We start from the raw sequence: 25,058 nt of genomic DNA on the forward strand, positions 1-25,058 counted from the left end.
CAGAATGGAGTATTTACCCAGAACATGTTAGTAGATGCCTATAATGTTCAATTTGTTTCGTAAATATGTTGTATTGGATTAAATTAGATTGTACTGGTATACGTAATAAAGTGGACACTGAGTGTATTTCACTCTGAACCACCATGTCAACCTCGTATGTAAAAAAACAAATACATTTGTTGTGCTTCTGCTTTGGACTGCAATCAACAGTTAAATGATTATGTCAAAACGTTCAACTTTGTATTTATTCTGTAAAGAGGATATTTTCACATGTAGGGAACTAAGATGTTGCATGAGGGGTTTCCTAATCATTTCAACACAGTGGTTTGGTCTTGCAGTCTCCCGAGTCTGTGGGTGCATACTGTTTTGTAGGCTACATGTGTTTCTTAGTAACTAAAAAAATATTTCCATTAAAAGTCTAGAACCGCCTCCACCTTGCATTCTCTTTTTCTGAGAAAACATTTCCTGTACGGTTTTCGCACAGTTGGTGTATTGTTACAGTGCCATGACTAGTGCCTACATGTGGAAATCTGTTAGCTTGCTGTGCTGCTCACCTCTAACAAGAGTGGCAAGTAATAATTACACAGAAAAAAGAGACAATTCAATCTGCAGACAGTCTCTATGGTGACTTTACATTCTTGGCCTGGGACAGCATGAAACTACAACGACTGGCTGTGAAAAATGCTGTTGAACTTTCAGAACTTTAAATCCTTGACTGTGAGGCAGCTGTTTCTAAAAGAGGATATAAACAAATTCCCATCTTGTTCACTGTGTTGTTTAGCAGGAGATCCATTGATTTATTTCTGTAGTCTTGTGTAAAAACATGCATGTTCTAAATAAACAGTTGACTTTAAGGTGGTGGTGGTTGTTGTTATTGTATATAGCTATCTAGAAAATATCATTATTATAGTATAATTGCATGGCACTTGAAATGATAAAAGCAATAATGGAAAGTGACCCAAAATGTGGGAAAATTATGCTGTGGGAAAAATATTAAACTTGAGCTCTGTCCCTCCTAATGACTGGTTTGCACAAAATATACATTAGCAGCCTGGCACCAGGCATAAACATGTAATTACTGAAGATACCCAAAAGAACAATTATAGGGACAGTAACACAACCTTACTAGAGCTGTTTTGGTTCAAGAACCAATAATTAAAAGTGATGGTAAATAAATGGGATTGCTCAAAAAATGAAAAGAACCACCTTTTTACAGAGATTTACTAATAATTTACCACCACTGGCGTCTACTTTGCTCCTGCCCTCTAGAAATGCCCAATCCCATGCTGTTGATCTGTCAACCCTGTCTGTATGGACATAACAGTGGGTAATACAATAACCAAATGATCAATATTGTCTCCATTTTAAGCTGCTGGAACAGGAGTTGTGTTTTTCTGTTAAATAAAGGCCAATCAAACTACTACTAAATCTTGCACATTAAGCTTAAATTGTATTAAACACTGCATTAGTCGTGGATATTAGAAAAAGGAGCTCAAAATAGTGTAGTCGACAACTTAACTGGAAAAGAAATCTGTGCTTCTGACTTAGTCAGCACACTGAACAAAATAGGCCTGTACTCACTTTCCTACAGATGATATTTTCACAGCTGCAGCATAAAAAAAACACTATTTTGTGGCCTGTGGGGTCTGAAAAGTTAACAGACCTCGGCACACTGGCGTTATGTTTGTTCTCATTTCAAGGTGAGCTGCAGATGGAAGTCGCCGATGTGTCTGTGACACACTGGGGGTCATTCAAGGTAGTCCATGACTGAGGTGAACCCTATGCTCTTTTTCCAAGCTAAAATACTGGTGTGGTTATGTTATTTATATTGCTTATAGTGTTTGTCTATAATATGCAACATTAACTGTATATATATATATATATATATATATATATATATATATATATATATATAAAAAATCATTATTTTTCACTTTTTATATTATTCAATTTGTCACTCATTGTATGGCTATAATATTCATATAGGCCTTATAGACTAATATTCCTATAGGCAAATTTAAGTAAATCCATCAAATAAATAGTCCAAAGTGCAAACTCCAAATTTTTCCTTAAGAAATATAGTAAAGGTATAAAGTAGCACAAAATGGAAATATTCAATAAACAAGTACCTAAAAATTGAACGTCAGTTAAAGTACTACTTTCTCACCTACCTAAGAAAATAGGTACTTTCCACCACTGACAGTGACCTTATTTCAACTTTATGGTTTTGTTTCATCTCAAATAGTGCAGTATAGTTTTAATTAACATTTTAAAGTTATCTTCTCAAATATATAATTACTTTACAACAGCTTACTTCTTCATTTGAATTAGTGCAAACATATGGGGTAAGACAGTGATTCCCTCTTCTTGTGTGTAGGCTTTATAAACCATTCTGACAGTGTCAGAAAAGCACGTGGACACTCAGCCACAAGTACCCTTCGCCTGCTCTCAACTCTCTTAATACATCCACGCTCTCAACCGGTAGAATCTCGCGATGGTCTATAATTTTTTTTTTTTCAGTCATCACAGTACGTAATCATATAAGATAAGACAAAAATATGTACAAATAATATAATCTGAAAATAAATATGAGGGTAATAATCTAAACAGAGATAAATAAAGTATACAAAGGAACAAAAGAGACAGACTTTCGAACTTCGTTAATAATATAAACAGCAAGAGCACTTAAATAAATTTAAGTAGACATCAGATAGTCTGAAGCACGGTGTTGATCTGGAAGATTTTGCCTTATGGATATGGAACTTACCTAATAAAATAAAGAGATTTACAATATTACATAACATTCTATCTTTACATTCAAAATAGGTGCGATGGTCTATAATTTATAGGGCGCGAGAACAAGCAGCAAGAAAGGAAGTGACGTTGTAGCTACGTATGTCTTGGTAGTAAGCATGGACCTATCCGGCATCCGATAGGTATAATTGGAAGCAGCGTGGTCAAGGGCACCGTCTGAACGAGACAGATAGGGAGGAAGCAGCAAGGAGAGGAACCTCGTGTCAAAGCCAAAGGCTGATTAAAGGGAGAAGTCTGTCGTTTTGAGCTGTGTTGAAGACAAGGTGAGAATTTTATCTGTGTCAAACAGCTGCAACATTTCAAACTGTGCCGGGGAGGGATTCAAGCTTATTGTACTAATATATAACGTTAACGCTACAAGACTCAGAGCTGCGTATAGACATAACGTTAAGCCTTCGTTTTTCTTTGGAGAGTGTGTTAACAAATGCCACATAAATCGCATTTTTAGTTTACTCCATTTAAGTAACTTTAAGTAATGTTACCCTAATGAATGAAATCCTAACGTTGTCGTGCCCGAGCACGTTCAACAAAGCACACAGCAGGGTAGTCGGTTACGCCACCTGTCACTTTTTTTTTTAAGACATGTCTCCTCTCTACTTCATTATATTGTAGAGAGAAATCGGTAGCGTGGGTTATCACGTTGCCAATGCAACAAGGGCGCCATAACGAGGGAAGCCAGTGGTCACGTTCAGCTGAGGGATCTGCTCTGTGCTGGTGTTAAATACAGCTTGCTTCTCTGAATGACCCTTCCTGCTTTGGGGTAACCGTGTCAGTAGGTAGACATTATACTGACCTTGACAGGCAATAATAGGTTGTTGCATAGATAAGCTACCTGCAGTATTCATAGCTGTTAGACTATGTAATTAATCCTAAATGTCTGTCCATATTTAGGTGAAGCTATAGAGCGATTTGATGCTCAGATGCCTCTCAGAGACGTTATGTTAACATATGGTAGGACTTGAGCTATATTTGGTTATGGACTAGTTTGTCCCTAAGGCAGTATAGTGTGGTATTAATCATTACTGGAACGTTCAACACACACTGTTCAGACTAGCAGCAGGTGAACTTGACAAGCCTGTTTCCTTTCAGTTTGTCCTGAAAAGAGCAATTAATTATTGTCCCTTTTGCATTTAAGGTCACACACACTTAAAACAGTTAAAATTATTTAGTTTATGAAAATACCTGTTTGCAGTTTTTAAAGTATCTGTTGTTGTTGTTGTAGTAGTAGTAGTAGTAGTAGTAGTAGTAGTATAAGTAATTTGAATGTATTTTTTTACTTTCTCACATTTTGATAAACGTCTGCCACAAGGTTTAGTGTGTACCCAGCGTTGCAATATGGGAAATGTTAAGTTATCATACCAGAGGCTTGTGATCATCATATTTTAAATAAAATTATCGTACAGAAGTCCTAACCACGAGAACAATTGGGTGTAGGCTTATGTGTAATTTTACAAATCGTGGATTGAAACAACTTTTTTGACACGCTTACAAATCTCCCAACATCGGGGTGACGTGTTGCATGGAAGGGGGCGCCTAAGTCCCATCAGTCTGACAATGTTTGTAAAAACCTACTATTACAAAATCAATTTCAAGACAGCCCGATTTGAAGCCTGTTTATATTCTGCATGAATTGTTAAGGCCATAAGCTAAGTTAATTCAGTAAATACTGGTGCATTCAAAACAACTCAACTTGAACACAGCATACCTTTTAGCGAGAAAGTTCAAGTTCCACCTCCAAATCACTCTGTGGCTGCAGCAGGAGAGGGAGACAGCCGTGCTCCGAGCGCAGACTAAAACCAACTACTAATGGTATATTGGTCAAATTATCGTACATTATGGCACTTTTGGCATTATTGATTGTATTTGCACAGAGGCCAAAGTTATCTACAAATACGATAATTATCGTACATCTGGCAACGCTGTGTGTACCTGATGGACAGACACTGTGACGCCACCTGGTGGGGCCCCTCTGTATATAGTGAGGACCCACTATTGTGAAAGTGACCACAAGACCCTACATTTAGTTTTTTCTAAACTGCTTAAAGCGTAACTCTCGCCAAAATGCAACCTAAGGGCTTTTTGTGAATGTACCCGAGTCAAACTTTCATTTAAAAGCATATTTAGGACGGAATTGCCACTTTTAAGATTTACGGTATTTTTATTATTCGGTCAAATGGCCTTTTGAATGGGAGTGCTAGGGGCACTTTTATGCTAGCCTCAAAATAGCTATTTTTAAAACACTAAGAAGGCTTGACACAACATGGAACTTTGCTGAAAGTATCACCACGGGCTCTACACCTTAACGAAAGCATTGACAACATTGTGTACCCAGAGTTTACTAAAAAAGGTTTTGAACAACTCACCGTAGCGCTTGTTTCCGGCCGCAGCGATTTTTATCAGTCAATCGATTTCCGAATGCAATGTAACAGGCAGGAGAGTAAAGATGGAAAGCTCCTAAAGCTTAGTTCCATATAAATGCACAGATTATTTCTTGTTGTCGGTATTTTAAAACAATATTGACTTTGTAGTTGAAAAAGGAGCCTCATATGGAGTCTGTCCATTTGCATTCGGCTATCAACTCGTTTTGACTGCCGAGGTGGTAGCGGCCGGAAACAACATGAGCTACGGTGAGTTGTTCAAAACCTTTCTTTTAATACGGTAAATCTTAAAAGTGGCGATTCCGTCCTAAACATGCTTTTAAATGAAAGTTTGACTCTGGTACATTCACAAGAAGACCCTAGGTTGCATTTTGGTGAGAGTTACGCTTTAAATCTGACAAGACCTCCATTGTCTCCCCTGCATGGAATAGAACCACAACCTGTGTTGCTCCTATAATTCAGAATGTGCAGCTGTTTTAATATTTGTGCAGACTTATACATGCCTGCCTCACCGTTCTACTTCTGGCTCTTTTTCCCATGAGCTATTTGGAGCTTTCCCCAGTGTGACTCTCACATGATTTGGCTCGATGGTGTTTTTAAGCCCACCCAACGTCTCCTTCCAGGCAGCGCTGCGACCGTTGACTTCAAGGCCCCTAACCCTAACCTTAACCCTAACCACAACCATAACCATTGCCTAATCCTAGTGCCTTCCAGGCAGCGCTGCCTGGAAGGAGAAATTGGGGGCTTAAAACACTGATAAACCATGATTTGTCACTGCTCAATGACTCAAACGCATCCTTGACCCTTCTCCTCTCCTGCTGCCCCATTGTTCTTTTTTCTCGATTTCTTTTTTTTTTTTTTTTTTTTTTGTCTCCCACACCTCACATTTTTTTCTCCCTCGACAATGTTTCCTACCCCTGTCTCTCTGTGCCTTGTTCCTCAACTTGTTCACTCTCCAAAGTTGGGTGGAAACAGTTATTTTGCAAGAAGCCAACAGGATTAGACCAATTTGTGATTTTTAAGTGTTTTAATAGGGCTTTTAAAAATTGTAATGTCCATGACTATATTTTGATTTTAGTTTTCAAACCATTTAATTTAATCTCGTCCAAGACATGGGTGCACATTCTGCTCAAAAAAACCTTTGATTTAAAACCGTGCTATTTCCTTATACTTTGCATGTTTCCAGTTAAGGCTCAACCACTAGTTGGACAATCTTTTCCCTTAATTGTATGGCATTTGGCTCCAGAACGCCTCTTACTGTAACAGAAAGAAGGAAATGGAATTTTCTTGGTATGATGGGAGTGATCTTTTATTTATTTATTTATTTATTTTTACCATAAGTACAAATCACTTCACGCTGTTTTTATGAAATGTAATAACATATTGTTCTTGCATCAGTTGAAGAACTCCCAAAATGCCAGATGAGAAGGCCGGTTGTCTTTTGCAAGCTGACTTTACACTTAAACACAAAGGTGTATTAAGAGCCTCACCATTTGCTGATGGCAAAGCCCTATAGACAGACAGGTTAGGTCTTTGATACTATAATAGTAATTATGTTAATCATCGTTATGGGAAATGTATAGTGGTTGCACTGAATAGTAGTAATTATGTAATGGTATGACTAAATTTGTTTGACTGTAGTGATCATTAGTAAATGGTCATCTCAGCAGTTTAAAATGCATGACTACCTTTGTGATTGCATGCATGTTTGAAATTAATTTAGTGAACAAGTGTGATTGATTCAGTTATTATATGAAGGGCGTTTTTACCTCCATGACTATATTTTGATTTTAGTTTTCAAACCATTTAATTTAATCTCGTCCGAGACATGGGTGCACATTCTGCTCAAAAAAAACTTTGATTTAAAACCGTGCTATTTCCTCATACTTTGCATGTTTCTAGTTAAGGCTCAACCACTAGTTGGACAATCATTTCCCTTAATTGTATGGCATTTGGCTCCAGGAACGCCTCTTACTGTAACAGGAAGAAGGAAAGGGAATTTTCTTGGTATGATGGGAGTGATCTTTTATTTATTTATTTTTACCATAAGTACAAATCACTTCACGCTGTTTTTATGAAATGTAATAACATATTGTTCTTGCATCAGTTGAAGAGCTCCCAAAATGCCAGATGAGAAGGCCGGTTGTCTTTTGCAAGCTGACTTTACACTTAAACACAAAGGTGTATTAAGAGCCTGACCATTTGCTGATGGCAAAGCCCTATAGACAGACAGACAGGTTAGGTCTTTGATACTATAATAGTAATTATGTTAATCATCGTTATGGGAAATGTATAGTGGTTGCACTGAATAGTAGTAATTATGTAATGGTATGACTAAATTTGTTTGACTGTAGTGATCATTAGTAAATGGTCATCTCAGCAGTTTAAAATGCATGACTACCTTTGTGATTGCATGCATGTTTGAAGTTAATTTAGTGAATGAGTGTGATTGATTCAGTTATTATATGAAGGGCGTTTTTACCTCTGACTTCTGCGCCCCCTATCAACGACCCTCAGCCGAGTTCATAATAGTTCTGTTGTAATGTCAGAACAAAAGTCTTCTTGCCACAGCTTTCATAACCCACTACTTATGAAGCAACAGCTAGGCTACTTTTTCTTGAAAGGGATTTGTTCAGTTACTAAAGAACACTATGACGAAGCCACTTTGCAACACATTTGACCCTGGAAACCAGAGAGAAATTCACCTTTCAAACACAACCGTGATATTTAATCTGTCGGCAGGACTATGCAGTCATTGAAGTTAAACATAAATGTTTAAGTCCAATTTGTCAAAATTAGAAACCATTTCCAGTCTCTTGCAGTCTTGTTTTATTTTGTTTCACAGCCTTAATTCTTTTTTTTTTTTTTTTTTTTTTTTTTGCTTTGACTACAAGTGCTCAGTGTGCACATGAACTCTATCCAATATCCTCTCTTGTTGAAGCTTGGGTGGCCGTGCTGTCCTGCCCTCATTCAGCATGGCTGTCTAACAGGCTATGGCTTCAAGTGTCGCTCCCAGAAGGGCGTAACTTAAGTTGGCTCTTACTATCTCTTTTGCACACACTTGGCTAAAATGTTCAATTCAAATTCAGTGGAGATACAGGCTGTATCTCTTAGTTGTGGTTCAGAGAGACCGCTACAAGAAAATGTACCCCCACATGAACATAAAGCACATGCTATCACTTTTTAGAGTTGTAAGTGTCTTGTTTGTGCGTGTTCCTTTTCATTCTTGATTTGTGTTCTGTTTTATATTGCTAATATCCATAGGTCTCTCAACTGAAAGTGTAGCTAATCTGATTAAAGTATTGAGGCCCGGTATGTTTGGTATGTAAGATTATAGACATAGCTCTGCCCACCTTAGAGAGCAATTAGCTTTACAGGGCAGCTAAGTCTTATCTGATGCCATTTTTAGTGTCTTTAGGTTGTGTTGCAAAGCAGGCTATGAATAAGAAAAACGTAAGTCTATTTTTATTTTTTGAACATAAGTTAACTACAGGAAGAGGTTTTCAATGGGATGGCGGACAGCAGTTTAAGGAAAATGTTAAGGCCATTTTCATTTACAGACTGAAAAACTTGTAGTGTGGAGTTGTGGTGTTTTCTAACCGTTTTCAGACTTACAGTGAATGAAGAGAAAACCTGCACTTAATCTTTTCACTGGCATTCTGTATTCATAGTTAGATTGATATTGTGATGTTTGCCGAATTTCATTAGTGTGATATTATCGGTATCGTGAGCTGTGTATTGTCTCTGGTGATACCCACCCCTCAAGGTTGAAGAAGTCAAGGGAGTTCTGAGGTTGTTTGAGGCCAAGCCATGTTTTAAAATTAGCTGTGCTTCATAATGCCTAGCATAGCCAAATTGTTTTCCGAGTTAAGTTATTGTATGGCTGAGTTCCAACAGGGCGGCACCCTCATTTGCTTTATTGACATACATTTAGACTACATCCACACTACTATGTTTTTCATTTTTAAACCGTAAAAGCCAGAGTAGTATGGACGCGAAATGTAAGCGTAGCAAAAGATATGCCTTTTTAAACGAATGTATTAGTGTGGCTGTAGCCTTGGAGTACATGGTTAGGCTTTTTATCCATGCTGTGTTGGAAGCATGCTGTTGGAGCAAGGCCATGCTTTGGTGCTGCAAATTAGTGCAGGGCTGCCTGATTGTTTGTGTCCCCTTGGCATTTGCTCTCAAGCTCTCCTCACGCAATGTCCACTTCGGGATCTCCTTCCAGTGAAGCTTGTAAATTGGCCCATAGGGATCATTAAGAGTTTCTTTTTCTGCTGTTTGGCTGCACATCATGTATCATTATCACTCCAGGCAAGCTTGGCATCTTTTTGTCCATTTTCAGTTTTAGCTTTACTTTTGTTTCATTACAGAATAAACTTAACATGTGGTCCACTGATAAAGTTGTGAACCAAATTTGACCATGTTTGGAATATGTAATTTGTGCTTGAGCCTACTGTCAACAAAGCGGTGTTTTATTCAGTCCAAAGTTCGGTAAGTGTGGTAATGGTTTAACCCATGAGGTTCTATAATTCTCCACTACAGGGCTTGATAAGACAATGGTTGTTTTGAGACATTTTGGTCTGTTTGGTTATTCGAAGGTCAGGGTAGGAGAGGTCGTGAGCGCTCTCTCAGTCAAATCATCCTGTATGCACACTATTACTGGGATTAAGGTTGGGTAAGAATTGCGTTGCTTATGGCTTAATACATTAGTTGGTTGGTTTAAGGTGGAACTTTATAAAATACTGCTAACTCTTAATGGAATTCCCTTTTCTGGGGAGGGTTTTACTGTCATGTCACCGAAGAAAGTATTTTGCAAATCCTTTGAATAGGTAGGTCTCATTTTAGGTTGCACTCATTTTTGATAAAAAGGGCTATAGGCTGGAATTTGAAAATAGATTAAAGGTTGTTGTGCAGCAGGCACTTGTGTCCCCTCTCCAATGCTTATTTAAGAATACTAATAATAATGTTTTAAGAATGCATTCCCTTTTTTATGAGCCATATTTGAACAAAAAAAAAACAGACCTTCAACCCATTGTCCTTTTTGAATGCATCTCAAATGTTTCCTTAATATCTGGTGACATATTGTGGTCATTTTTTGATTTTATACAGTAAATCTATTACATATTGCTCCTTTTAAGTTTAAAGAGCTATTATTATTATTATTATTATTATTATTATTATTATTATACTACTTCTCAGTGTCATATTTGTACTCCTGGGGTCTACTATAATAGGTTTACATGCTTTGATGTTTAAAAAACATTTTATGTTTCTCATACTGCCCATTGCTGCAGTGCCTCCACCTGAAACATTCTGTTTGAGCTCTTGGCCTGCCTTCCCGAAAAGCCCAGTCTGCTCTGATTGGTCAGCTGGCACACACCTATAGGCAGCACATATGACAAACTGGGCTGGCATTCTAAATCAATGACCTCATTAATTGAGGAATTTCAAAAGGGAATGTGGGCGAGCTGTTTTTAGGCAGTTGAGAAAAAAGTGCTGTCTGTGGGAGAGAGATCTCCATTTGGAGTGAAATGTGTTTTTTGTACTTTATACAGCTACTGCATACACAAAACTATAACGCACTAAAAGATAAAGAAAATCCAAAAGAGCATAATAGGGGCTCTTTAAATATTTACATTGTATTTGGTTTCTTAGTTATTGGCTAATATTATGAATGTATGTAGTCAGTTGGAGTCACAAAATTGTCACTGTTACTCAAAAGTAATCTTTAGCCAGAAGGCCATGAAGTGACTATGCAGTGTCAAATATCAGTGAATCAATAGAAATCTTCACTGAGTAGGCAGAATTCTATAGTGTAATATTGTTTCTTTTGCACCTTAATGTGCATTTATAATGGACATGGTGATTCTTCTGATATGTGTATGATAATATGTATAAGAACTTTGAGAAAAGTGTGAGCTATGAAAGCAAAGTGGTTCTAATTAGTAGGGGTGTGAATCTTCACTAGTCTCACGATTCGGTTACGATTTAGGCTATCCTGTCAACGATGCAATTCAGTATCCCGATGCATCACGATGTGCCACCTCCTCAAATTTATTATATATTGCTACACATGGTTTTCATCAACAAATTCAAGTGGTCAGATACATACAGTATGACCATCAATTTTTATTGCATCTGCTCTTAAAAAAAGACCCTTCCTGAATGTAGCAGAGTCTGAACACAGCAGACAACAGGCAAAAAAAAAAAAAAAAAAAAAGCAGCGACCGAAAAATCAAGAAGAAACATCAGTAGGCAATAATCGATTGTCTGTCACTGCATCGATGCAGAATCATCCATGTCCGCATCGCAATGCATTGATGCAATGATTAATTTCAACACCCCTACTAGTTAGTAATTTGAATCGATAGATAGATAGATAGATAGATAGATAGATAGATGAAGAACCTTACATAAGCCTCTTTCCTGAGGGCCATCACATGCATAGCTCTTATTGCAATATTTAAGAAAATATACAGAAGACTTGCATTTCAGGTTTTGTTCCTCTGTTAAATTGAAACCTTGTTTTATTTGGCACCGCTTTTGAATCGAAAGAATCGTTATTCTGTTATTGTGTTCTGGCAATGGAGTTCACATGGAGGCATGGAGTCTGTGTTGACCTGTGCTGGACACTGGTCTTTTGTGTCTAGGAACAGTGCTGCCTTTCAAGTTAGCTGCAAAGGAAACCCCGTGGATATTTGGATAAGAGGTGGACATGTTCTTTGGACACCCCATTATTCCCAGCACTGAAACCCAAACACACTGTACACACAGTAAAGAAATACAATCTTATACTTCAAAATATTCTACTTAAAATCTATCCTTTTGAGTATAACATCCATTGTAGACTTAAAGTATTGTTTATTTATAGCTATCAAGTCTACAGGGGATTTGTGTTAAAGACCAAAAAGATAATTTGGGTGGAGTGTTATTTTTAGAAACTGTGAGAGACGACGACAACAACAATCAATCCATCTTTGGGCCTGATGCTTCACTAATACTTTCCTTCTTTTGTTTCCCATTTTTAGATTGAAGCAGCAATGGACCAGGCAAGGTCAAAGATATCCAAAATTGTGAGTATTATAACTAGTCTTACAACCTAAATCCTAAAATAAGAAGCTTTGCTCTAAGGAATTATCTTCCCCATTATTACCATTTGAAATGAGTGTTATTATAAATGCCCATGTTGCAAAATTGAATGCGTTTTCATCTTGGGAACAAATAATTATTACTTGACGTTTTTATCAACCGCATGCTGAATGATTATTGGGCAGAGTGACTTGAGAATATTTTCAGTGCAGTTAATGTTATATTATTTACGGTAAGTGCTGTAAATTTATCTTGGCTAAGATTAGTGATGGGATTGTTTTCTAATCATTGCTAGGGACAAAAACTGTATCAGGGTTCAGAAGTTATGACCTATAGTTGTAGTTGTTAAAAATCAGTTATTGCTTTTTCTAGCTCTCGGGGAAACGGCAAAAACTCAGTCAAAAATATCTCTGCAATAAGTAAAGTAACATGCATCAATAAAGAATGTGAATCAAGTGGACAACAAAATGAACTTGCAGCCATTGCTTACTGACAGCGATCCCAGAAAGTTTAAGGAGCTTGAAAATTAATCCCATGCAGTCCTGGCTCCACCAGTGGTGGACTACTTCCTGACAGACTTTAACTCAAAGGGCAAACTCAACATTACATTTTTTTTTATTTATTTTTATCACAACATTTTTTTTTAAATAACTATTTGAATGAATATGTAGACTTTAACAGAAAGAGGAAGTACTTCTCTATTTCCCTTTTTGAAGGATCCTCGAGGTAAATCGGCTGTGTAGTGCTTATTAATCCCATCGCTTATTTTTTTTTAATTGCATCTTTCTTTTTTAGCTCTTAGGAAGCAACTGCTGTAAGTTAAATTGGTTATACGTTTGTTTGACATTCTAGGTGTCGACAAAACTTTTCTGGGGGCGGGGGTCCAGAACTTCTGAGTTTTTCTTTTTTTTTTTTTTTCTTCCAGATAGTAAGTTGTCAAATGCTCCATTGAAGGGACTTCCTGATCCTCTTGCTGGAGTAGGAAATGGGGTTATTACTGACCAAATAAGCATTTATAAAGGATTTTATTAGCATTAGTAAAGTCATTAGCTACAACCTGGATACCCTTATTTATTTAAAGAGTGGCTCATTAGAAAGAGGTACCATAAACTATTGCTGATGTTGGAACATTTAAGGATGAATCTTTATACTCTCACATCTATAATATACATCATCAGGGCATAATTGTACAAACCCCCGTTGGTCAAAGATTCCAGCTAATGTCCTGCAATCATAAGTTACTATGAATCTACTAAAGAAATAAATATTAAACCATATTTTCTTCTCATACCTGCATCATTCTTTCATTAAAGTTTAACGGAGAGCCACACTCCTACACGCGTTTCAACCTGACCCAGAACATGGAAGGCGATAACAGCCAGGTGGAGATGAAGCTGTCGTCCGACATAGACGAGGAGGCCGGGGAAAATGGTGTGGGAGACAACCGCAGTCACAACTCCAACCGCAAGCCCTACTTGGCTCAAAAGCTTGGACGCACACCGAAGAACCTCTGCTTCATGGCCGCCGCTACCCTCCTCATCTTTATTATCGGTAAGAGTGGGGCAAGACACTGAACCCCGAATTGCTCCCTCTCTGAGCAACACCGAGAGACTAAGGCAAACTTTTTATAACTAGAAGTCAGGCTTTGGCATGTAGTAGTTGATACAATGAAATATAATTTACTGGATGTGTGTCAAAGAAGTTTCTCGGGCAGTGAACGGTATACGTAATGTACAGTACTGTCATAGTCACTTGGTGGTATAGCATTTCAAAATGCTGACTGTGTGGTTTAGGCTGTAACTTGATGCCTTTTTAGTTTGTCCTTGGGTGTGTACTGCCCTTCTCTCGGTCGGTGCAGTCGTTTCTCTCTATCCCTTGTTGTTCCTCATTTGAAGCCACTGCTGCTTTCAGGGTACTTGATTGGCTACCTGGTTCATCGGAAGAAGGACTTGGCTCCCACCTGTGCAGCCTCCGTGGTTCGTTTTGATGAAGCTGTTGCCCATGAGACGGGTGCTGCATCCCTCATGGACTGGGACAATGTCAAAAAGCTCCTCGCTCAAAAAGTCACTGCTGCCAAATTTGAACCTGTCTTTCGGTAAATATAAAACCCACATTGTAGTGAGGCAAAATGTCTTTATTTGTATTGTGATTTTTAAAAGCGAGTCATTGTTTCCTCCTCTCCTAGTGAGTTTTCCAGTTCCAACCACCGGGCTGGTTCTCCAGATGATGATGCTCTGGCAAACAAGGTGATGAAGAAGTTTAAAGAGTATGGCATGAAAAGCTGGACCGATGAGCACTTTGTTAAGGTTCAGGACCCCCCAGCTTCTGGCTCCAACAGAGTTGTTTTCAAGAATGGGAGTGCTATGCGTCCAGAGGGATTCCTGTCCTACAGTGCCACTGGAGAAGTAACGGTAATCTGAGCTTAATTAAGTAAATCATTTTTTGTTGAATGAAGTAGAAACAAAATGCCGTAAATGTATTTTTTTTTTTTTTTTCCTTTTTCCAGGGTGCTGCCTTGTATGCACATTACGGGGAGGAAAACGATTTGGCGTTGCTGCAGGACAAGAGCATCAACCTGACTGGCAGAGTCATGCTGGTCAGAGCTGGTAGGATCAGCTTAGCTGAGAAGGTGGGTGGTTTTAAAAAGAAATTCAGTAGGACTAATATTACTGTAAACGTTCTTTTATTTCCCTCACACCAAGTAATTTTGCGGTTGGTGACAATAATTTCCATGACCTTGTTTCCTTTTTTGCTTACAGGTAGCAAATGCTGCCAAAATGGGTGCCTCTGCTGTGTTGATCTACCCAGACACTACTTATTACTCAGACACAACTCCGCTCTTTGGACATGTAAGTGTGGACAGTTTAGAAGCAGAATATTGGAAGATGAAACCCACTGGATAGACATATGGTACATATTTTGTTTAGTGTATTGATGATATTAAATGCATCAAACAACTTGTAACACACCTATTGGTTCCCTGCTTAGTTTGTAGTTTGTGCTTGAAAAGCCTGTATAAGAGCATGTAGAATGATTTCCCCCCTGATAATCTTGGGTGTAAGAGTTTAGAAGTAAATAGTTTTTTTTCCATATTTCCATAATTTTTAATTTAGAAGCTGGAGGGTAAGGCTCCAGGCTGTTGAGAAGATTACTCGGGAACACAAATAAGCATTCAAAATGTCCCTATCATAGCTGTTGGCAAACGCGGTAAAACGTCTCTTTCCATCTAACAATCTCCTGTCCGCTTCCCACAGGTCCACATGGGTTCAGGGGATCCCTACACCCCAGGCTTCCCCTCCTTCAACCACACCCAGTTTCCACCTATCCAGTCTTCAGGCCTCCCAAAAATCTTGGCTCAGACAATCACAGCAAGCATGGCTATGAGCATTCTGAGGTAAGGCTCCCACATGCTATAAACCACCTGGATAAAAAAAAATACACACACACACACACACACACACAGTGAGGAAAATAAGTATTTGAACACCCTGCTATTTTGCAAGTTCTCCCACTTGGAAATCATGGAGGGGTCTGAAATTGTCATTGTAGGTGCATGTCCACTGTGAGAGACATAATCTTTAAAAAAAAATAATCCAGAAATCACAATGTATGATTTTTTTTAAACTATTTATTTGTATGATACAACTGCAAATAAGTATTTGAACACCTGTCTATCAGCTAGAATTCTGACCCTCAAAGACCTGTTAGTCTGCCTTTTAAAATGTCCACCTCCACTCCATTTATTATCCTAAATTAGATGCACCTGTTTGAGGTCGTTAGCTGCATTAAGACACCTGTCCACCCCATACAATCAGTAAGAATCCAACTACTAACACGGCCAAGACCAAAGAGCTGTCCAAAGACACTAGAGACAAAATTGTACACCTCCACAAGGCTGGAAAGGGCTACGGGGAAATTGCGAAGCAGCTTGTTGAAAAAAGGTCCACTGTTGGAGCAATCATTAGAAAATGGAAGAAGCTAAACATGACTGTCAATCTCCCTCGGACTGGGGCTCCATGCAAGATCTCACCTCATGGGGTCTCAATGATCCTAAGAAAGGTGAGAAATCAGCCCAGGACTACACGGGAGGAGCTGGTCAATGACCTGAAAAGAGCTGGGACCACCGTTTCCAAGGTTACTGTTGGTAATACACTAAGACGTCATGGTTTGAAATCATGCATGGCACGGAAGGTTCCCCTGCTTAAACCAGCACATGTCAAGGCCCGTCTTAAGTTTGCCAATGACCTTTTGGATGATCCAGAGGAGTCATGGGAGAAAGTCATGTGGTCAGATGAGACCAAAATAGAACTTTTTGGTCATAATTCCACTAACCGTGTTTGGAGGAAGAAGAATGATGAGTACCATCCCAAGAACACCATCCCTACTGTGAAGCATGGGGGTGGTAGCATCATGCTTTGGGGGTGTTTTTCTGCACATGGGACAGGGCGACTGCACTGTATTAAGGAGAGGATGACCGGGGCCATATATTGCGAGATTTTGGGCAACAACCTCCTTCCCTCAGTTAGAGCATTGAAGATGGGTCGAGGCTGGGTATTCCAATGTGACAATGACCCGAAGCACACAGCCAGGATAACCAAGGAGTGGCTCTGTAAGAAGCATATCAAGGTTCTGGCGTGGCCTAGCCAGTCCCCAGACCTAAACTCAATAGAGAATCTTTGGAGGGAGCTCAAACTCCGTGTTTCTCAGCAACAGCCCAGAAACCTGACTGATCTAGAGAAGATCTGTGTGGAGGAGTGGGCCAAAATCCCTCCTGCAGCGTGTGCAAACCTGGTGAAAAACTATAGGAAACGTTTGACCTCTGTACTTGCAAACAAAGGCTATTGTACCAAATATTAACATTGATTTTCTCAGGTGTTCAAATACTTATTTGCAGCTGTATCATACAAATAGCTAAAAAATCATACATTGTGATTTCTGGATTTTTTTTTTTTTTTAGATTATGTCTCTCACAGTGGACATGCACCTACGATGACAATTTCAGACCCCTCCATGATTTCCAAGTGGGAGAACTTGCAAAATAGCAGAGTGTTCAAATACTTATTTTCCTCACTGTGTGTGTATCTATCTATCTATCTATGATTGTCTACTACAGTTGACTCAGTGGTAGCTTACATAGTGTTAATGTTTGTCTGCATCCGACAGGCAGCTCGGGGGTCAGGATGTGCCGGCATTGTGGGGTGACGTCAAGAAACTGGGAGAAGAGAGCGATCTTATTACTGTGGATGTCAAAAACATTCTTACTGAGAAAAAGATAAATAATGTCTTTGGGGTAATCAAAGGCTTTGTGGATGCAGGTACAATGAGATGTTTCTTTACCATCAGAAATAAACTGATCAGTGTTCTGAAAAAAGATAATGAAGGAGGTGTCTTTTTATTTTTTTTACTGTAGATCGATATGTGGTTATCGGCGCCCAGAGGGATGCATGGGGTCCAGGTTTTGCTGCGTCTACCGTCGGCACCAGCGTCCTCGTTGAGCTTGCACGTTCCATTTCAGAGATGGTGAAGAACGGTAAGTCTCCTTGGCAGCTGATGATTAGTTTTTTAATGTAAAATAGTGCCAGATTGTGACTTAAATAACATTGCTGGAATGGATCTACACTTAATATCAGATCCTACCTGATGTTAGTCATGGTGCAGCTGAAGAAAGTGGTCAAAGGATATGCACAGTCAAAATCTGAGAATTTTCCATTTAGCGATGGCACTGCTCTTTTTGTTAATATGCATTTGTTATCTGCTCAACAGACGGATTCAAACCAAGGAGAAGCATTGTGTTTGCTAGCTGGAGTGCCGGGGAATATGGGAGTGTTGGCGCCACCGAGTGGTTGGAGGTGAGAATTGCACAATGAATTTCGTACTAATGGTTTTCCCTACTGCATTTTTCTTGATCAGCAGTTTTTATGCTGTAACAATATTTTAACTGATTGGTGTTAGTACTCTTCCTTCATTTTTTTTTTTTTTTTTTTTTTTTTTTGTTCTTCTATATCCAGGGTTATGTTTCCTCTCTGAGCATGAAAGCCTTCTCCTACATCAACCTGGATACAGTTGTAACAGGTATTTACTTCAGGTTTCTAGGCTATTAAATATTTAACAGCTTCCCATACCTACAATATAGCAGTATATGCGAATGACTAAATATAATTCTTCTTTTCCAGGTCAGCAAGGATTTAAAGTGGCAGCCAGTCCCTTGATGCACAGCCTGATTGAGAGCACTCTGAGCGAGGTAAAATCCACAGCTGTAGGGCTTCTCGGTGAATCAGACTTTGAATACGAGCCTGCAGTGTTGTCATTAGTTAAGTACTTTTATCAATTTGTTTGTGAATGTTAAGATATACTGTAACGTACGTATGCAATTGTCTTCTCCTCAGGTGAAGTACCAAAACAAGGCTCTTTCTTCTCAATTTGCAAAGGGCAACTTTGAAACCAATGTGTAAGTGTGACCAAGCTGTTGGTCCAGTCACATCCACAGTGTCTAGTCAGTGTTTATACATCGCCATGGCATCCAAGCTGTTCTCAGTAGTATCAAATCCGCAACTGGAATGTGTAGGATAGCTGTCATTCTCATGTTCACTGCTATTCTTTTTCCAAATATTTACCTAGGATAAAGCACAGCTAAAGCTCCATTTTTGCATGTGTTTATTATCCAGGTTGGTGCCTATGACGTTGGATAATGCTGCATATCCTTTCCTTGCCTTTTCTGGCATTCCCTCAGTCTCATTTGGATTCACCTCTGATAACTCAGTAAGTCATCCTGTCGTACTACATTAATCTTTTCGAGCCAATAGCCATAGCCCAGGGCAACCTTGTACATTGAGCCATTAAGTTAAAGTTTGGTTCTCTCTCAGGTAAGGCTGGGCAATATATCGATATTATATCGATTATCGAAATGAGACTAAATATCATCTTAGATTGTGGATATTGTAATATGGCATAAATGCTATTTTCCTGATTTTTAAAAAAAGCTGCATTACAGTAAAGTGATCATTTTCTGAACTTACCAGACTGTTCTAGCTGTTTTATTATTTGCCTTTTACCCACTTAGCCATTATTGATGATTACTTATCTAAAAACTAATTGTAAAAAATATTTTGTGAAAGCAATAATAGCCAACCCTACAATATCGATATTGATGTATCTGGTAAAAAATATCGTGACATCTGATTTTCTCCATCGCTCAGGCCAACCCTCAGGTTTACAAGTTCCTTGGCACAAAGCTGGACACCCGGGAGAAACTGAACATGGCCACAGGCAACCAGGTTTCTCAGCTGGCTGAAATAGCGACCCGGTTCGCTGGTCATATGGCACTGAGGCTGGTGCATGATCATCTGCTGCGGCTGGACGTGATGAAATACAACAAGATTATACGTACTCGCGTGGCTCAGATCAACGTGAAAGTCATTTCTGTTCAGAAAGTGAGTGTCCCGTTGTTTTCTTACTACAGTTGTAAGGGTTGTTACCTTTTCAAAGAGTCTGCATTTTCATGTCATGTCTGTAGCATAGAGAAAAATAATCAACCATTGAAATTCAAGCTTTGTTAACCCTTGTGTGGTCCTTCGGGTCCTTGTGACCCAAGGGACAAAACAAGGGTTAATACAGCGCCTTAGTGCTTGTTTGTACAACATTTTGGCCAGCTTAAACTGTGTTTTAAATGTGCTCTAGAAACAAACTTTCTTACTTACTTTACAAGAGACTGGGTGTTAGAGAGCAATTCTCAACAAAATAAACGGAAGTACATAACCCTTAACACAAGTTAAGTAGCCAATTTACCGGTTTTCAATGCCTTTTTAATTGATTTTGTTGCTGTTTTTGTCCAATTGCTGCTTTGATTATGTAGTCTAACCCTTATGTGCCCAGAAGAACCACATCCCTTTTTTAGTTTTGTTTATTCAGAACACCAGATTACCCCTGTGGATGCTATGTGTGCTTCCAGATGCAGCCCAGGCTGTTGCCCAAGGACCTGACAATGCAGTGGTTGTTTTCGGCCTCTGGCTCCTACAGTCGTGCCTCTCGCAACCTGGCATCAGACATCCAGAACAGTGACCTGGAGGACATTGAGATGTGCCGTATCATTAATGACCGCATAATGGCGGTAAGACCTAGACTAAATAAGTGCCAAAAACGATAATATTGCTGCATATTTGTGGGTATTCACTTCTGTTCAAATCTTAACATGCCTTAACTGTGGGGTGTCTTGAGAAAGGAATAATTAGTTTTATGTGCTTTACTGTTTAGGCACTGAAACCCTGTTATCTTAATCAGTGACCGATACGAGTTTATGTGACACCCATTGCTCATAGTAAGACAAAGTTGGAACAGTGTTGGGTAATTCACATGAGACTGTCTGTCTGTGTTTTGTATTTTTGTCCTCTTTTCTCACTGGTTTGAAGTGGGTGGGAAAGTTGGGAAAAGGTGATGTTGCATACTTCTTTGCACCAATCAGTATTTGGCAACATTTGAATCAAAATAGGAACATTTGTGAGGTTGGTTGCTAATTTTGTCAGGTCACTGTCAATCAAATCTGCATAAACCACACTTACACAGTCCCAATGAAGCAGATGAGCAGAGTTTTTGAAAAACTAAGCTTTTTTTTTTTTTTTTTTTTTAAATAAAACTTAAATTTTTTTTTGTGTCGCATATTGTATGGTACAGAGAAATACTTAATTCTTAATCCTTGAGAAACCCAAGTTTTCGTTGATTTAAAAAGCTAAATTCTTTATCATGTTGCTGAAGCTGTCTTTTCTAGCAGTAAATATTAACAATCGCTTGCAACTTTTATGAAGTGGCAAAAGAGAAGGGCATCAGTAAATATTTGGACTTTTTTTGTTTTTAACTTAACTTGGAGGTAATTTTAAAAGTCATCAATGCAAAACTGTAATCCAGTGAAATATATATATATATATATATATATATATATATATATATATATATATATATATATATATATATATATATATATATATATATATATATATATATATATATATATATTTTTTTTTTTTTTTTTTTTTTTTTTTTTTTTTAAAAAAGCTTAGCAAATTTCCTTCTTTCCCTCATCCCATTTTTTTTTTTCCTTCTTGTTTCTGTACTGTAGGTGGAAAGGAACCTCCTGTCGCCCTTTGTGTCTCCCAGAGAGAATCCTTTCCGCCACATCCTGGTGGGCTCCGGATCTCACTCTCTCAAGGCTCTGTCCGACCACCTGGAAGCCCTCAAGACAGCCAACCCCGAGGCAGACGCCAACCTCTTCCGTAACCAGTTTGCCCTGGCGACCTGGACCATTCAGGGCTGTGCCAACTCACTAGCAGGGGACGTCTGGTCTTTGGATAATGAAATCTAAAAAGTAATTTCCCCCTCCTCCCTTGTTAATAATTTGGACCCTCTTATCACAACTGGCAGTGTGAAACCCAGTAGGCAGTGATGATTAAGTTAATTTAAGCGGATTGAGGAAATGCTAAACAGATATTGCAGTCAATCACATCGCTTCCATAATTTTCAACATTTGAGTGATGAACTCCTCTCCTGTCTTTCTGCAATTCTCCATAAAGCAAAACATTAATGATAAAAATGTACTTAAGCAAAGGGTTGACAAAAGTTTAGAGGGTCATTTTTCTCTCTTGTTTTGTCCACTTTGGAAAGATAAACATCTTCAATCATTTTAATGTGGTATTTAACTGCATTCTGATTACTTTGGTGCTAGTAGCAACTACCTTGAAAGGGCCATGTTATCTGGCCGTACTACTTAAATTAGTGTTAGCCTAGTTGAATGCAGTGAAATTGAGGCCTTTTCAGCACAGTATCAGGTCCCATATACATCACAGGAAAGGCTGTGTTTGCAACCTCAGAGATGAATGAAACCCGGAAGGCCGATAATATACGATATTATAAGCTGATGACTTTTCGTCTGTTTACCATAATTATTACAAATCAAAACTGCTGGTATTTCCACTGCTGCTCTAGCCTCGTGTTCAAACCTGAGCCGGTTTGTATTGGTAGCTATAATTCAAACGGTGCTGAAATCTGCTACTCAACTCATTGTCAGAGATTCAGACGTTGCTAAAAAAAAAAAAAAAAAAAAAAAAAAAAAAGACTGAAGATGAAATAACAAGAAATTAGTTGTTGCACAGAACACACGTAGAAATAGATTTTGGACAATCGGCTGTTACCTGGTATCGTTTAACACTCGTGTTGCATTAATCCTTTAAGAACGGTCCTGATTAAATGCAACCATTAAAAAAAAAATAATAATAAATAAAAATTAGTCAAATCTCTGTAGGCCTTTTCAAAAACCAAGGGAGAAGGTCTCCAACCATGTGGCACTGAAACAGAACGTACGTCTATTTATTGTGTTATTTATTTATCAGTGGCAGGGTTCACTATAAATATTTTTTTTTTAATTGCCTTTTATAAAAAATAGTGTAATTATCGGGAGCAGTGCCTTCCATAATTATGACAGTTATACTGTCGAAATGACAAAAGCAGCATCTGCTTAAAAGAAGTGTACATGTTGACCGACGGCCAGTACTGAACAATCGCAGAACCCTGCACAACTCTGAGGTGTGTTTAAATTGACAGGATTGGTCTTTTCAGGCAAGGCTAGCTCACATATCACACCTTAGGAAATATTTACATCTCTGGCTGTCACTACTGGTCCCTTGGTACATGTGCACCTCTCGTCCTGACAACATTATCGGGAGCAATGTCTTCCATAATGTGGAAAAAAGAAGGTAGTTTTTGCCTACCACTGTGTGTCCGTATCGGAGGCAGTGCCCTCCATATTTCACTGTAGGAGTGGATGTTTTTATTATCGGGAACAGTGTTTCCCATAATGTGTGTGTGTATATATACAGTGAATTGCTACACAGCGCACATCACGTCTGCATCTTTAGATCCCTTCTATGATGTTTCCATGCTAATATAATTTCCTCCTAAGGAAAGGGTTTAACATCAACTTTTCTGAAAACCTTTCCCATCTGCATCATTAGTAACCTGTCTTTAAATTGTTCTGGGTTTCTTTAGCAAGCTGTTTGTCTCATTTTAATCAAACGCTGATAATGTGTTGTCTTTTCTTTGAAATGTGAAATGTGATTGGGAGCACTGGTTGCAGTGGTGTGGTCCACACCATATCCAGAAAAGATCACCACTTACTTCTCAATAATGGGTTTTGTTTTTGATGATTCAGTCAGTGTGAAAGTACATTTTACCTTCTATTTTGATGTGTTCATTCATTGTTGTTGAGATTTTCTTTGTGCCTTCTTGTTTCGTGACTGCATTTAGAGCTGAGTTTCTACATACAGTAAAATACTTAGAGGTTTTGGAGGATGTGTATTTGGCTTGCTTTTTGTTTTTAGTTTTGATATTTCGGTTTCATTTTTCCCCAGTTGTCTGCTAGAATTAAAAAGTTACACCTTTTTAGATAGTTACATGTATGAAAGTACAAAATCAATGTAAATGGGCTTTAAGAGTTGCACACTGAATGTTACAGAAGTTAGCAGATCAACTAAAGGACCTTGTTAAGTGTGGTCACAAAACATTTTTTTTCTTGTATTTTATGAAAACCATCATGCCTGAATTGAATGAATTTAAGATTTGTTTCAGATCAATAACCATTATAAAATGATCTATTAACCATTCATAGTTTGAATGCTAAAAGTGATCTGCTGGTCTGTAATAAGGCATGTGTTGGAAGTTACATCGCTAATATTGGCATCTTGCTGACATGCAAAAAATTGGTCTTTGGACTTCAATTCAATTCCAACAATGTGGATAAATGTTTGGAAATTGTTAAAATAACAATGTTTTTTTTTTCTTTTTTCTCAAACTGTACACATTTGCTTTGCTTCACTTTTTTTGTTGCTGCAATAAACGATCACATCACATCTGTTGTCGTGGTATGATTTTTAGTCCAAATCATCTATCTGCCTGGCCACTTTTAAACATATAAAGCTATGAATAACATTTAAATGCGTCACTGTCAGGTCTTTGTTTTATATTAAACAATTTAAATTTAATGTTCATTTGGGAATTGATTTCAGAATAATTTAGTTGTGTGTGCACACACAGTCTCTTGGCATGAGCCATGTCCACAGTGAAATTAATGCAGTTCTTTTAGAACTTTTATTTGCATTGAATAGAGATTATCAATGGAAAAAACAATTCTGAACTCCACAACATCCATTACTTTTAGGCAAACATCTGCATTACGTTGGAGCCTTAATGCTGCATAAGGTTTTGATTTATATAAGCAGCTGGAAGTGTACATAATGTCAATCATTTAAACCCACCCCCATAGGTTTTGCTTATTACTATTTATACTTGGATGTTTAAACTTCCCTGTGCAGGATTTTACTCTAAAACAGGGGTCTTCAACATTTTTTTAAGCCATGGACCCCTTAACTGAAAGAGAGATGGAGCAGGGATCCCCTACTACATATATTGTATAAAATTAATTTAAGTTAAGCATGTTAAAATGGGCGTACGATAACGTGTAGGGTGGCCTAAAGCCTTTATACTTACCTTTTTAGTGCATAGAATACTAAGCTATTGAAATAGCCTAATAATGCCTAATCCACACCGTCCAGAAAAAATGGCTGTTGTGACAATGTTTGACCAAATGATGGAGACAAAGTAAACCATATTTATATATATGTTTTATTCAGTCAGTCGCTACATGACGTGAATGTTTGCATTTAAATATGAATCGGACTCTAGAGCCAAAACCTTTTCCTGTCAAAACTAAAAAGGTTTTTGTGAGGGGATTTT

General features: G+C 38.2%; 1 protein-coding gene across 1 annotated transcript; it reads left to right on the forward strand.

Annotated features, from left to right (window-relative positions):
* The first annotated feature begins 2,891 nt into the window (after nt 1-2,891).
* Nucleotides 2,892-24,175, forward strand: tfr1a (transferrin receptor 1a). Its single transcript, XM_028594110.1, has 18 exons — nt 2,892-3,077; nt 12,224-12,268; nt 13,598-13,835; nt 14,196-14,379; nt 14,470-14,695; nt 14,791-14,913; nt 15,044-15,133; nt 15,539-15,678; nt 17,448-17,599; nt 17,695-17,814; nt 18,048-18,133; nt 18,293-18,356; nt 18,458-18,525; nt 18,671-18,732; nt 18,950-19,043; nt 19,481-19,714; nt 20,233-20,391; nt 21,394-24,175. Exons 2-18 carry the CDS (start codon nt 12,236-12,238, stop codon nt 21,634-21,636), a joined length of 2,316 nt encoding a protein of 771 aa, XP_028449911.1. The 5' UTR covers nt 2,892-3,077; nt 12,224-12,235; the 3' UTR covers nt 21,637-24,175.
* Nucleotides 24,176-25,058: the final 883 nt, after the last annotated feature.

Source organism: Perca flavescens, chromosome 12 (assembly GCF_004354835.1).
Source record: "Perca flavescens isolate YP-PL-M2 chromosome 12, PFLA_1.0, whole genome shotgun sequence".
Taxonomy (NCBI): Eukaryota; Metazoa; Chordata; class Actinopteri; order Perciformes; family Percidae; genus Perca; species Perca flavescens.

Excerpts from the sequence above, each read along its gene's own strand:
- tfr1a (XM_028594110.1), top strand. The coding sequence starts at position 12,236 with ATGGACCAGGCAAGGTCAAAGATATCCAAAATT. Across the intron at positions 17,815-18,047 it reads TTCAGAGATGGTGAAGAACG|ACGGATTCAAACCAAGGAGA; the intron begins GTAAGTCTCCTT and ends TCTGCTCAACAG. Across the intron at positions 20,392-21,393 it reads TTAATGACCGCATAATGGCG|GTGGAAAGGAACCTCCTGTC; the intron begins GTAAGACCTAGA and ends TCTGTACTGTAG.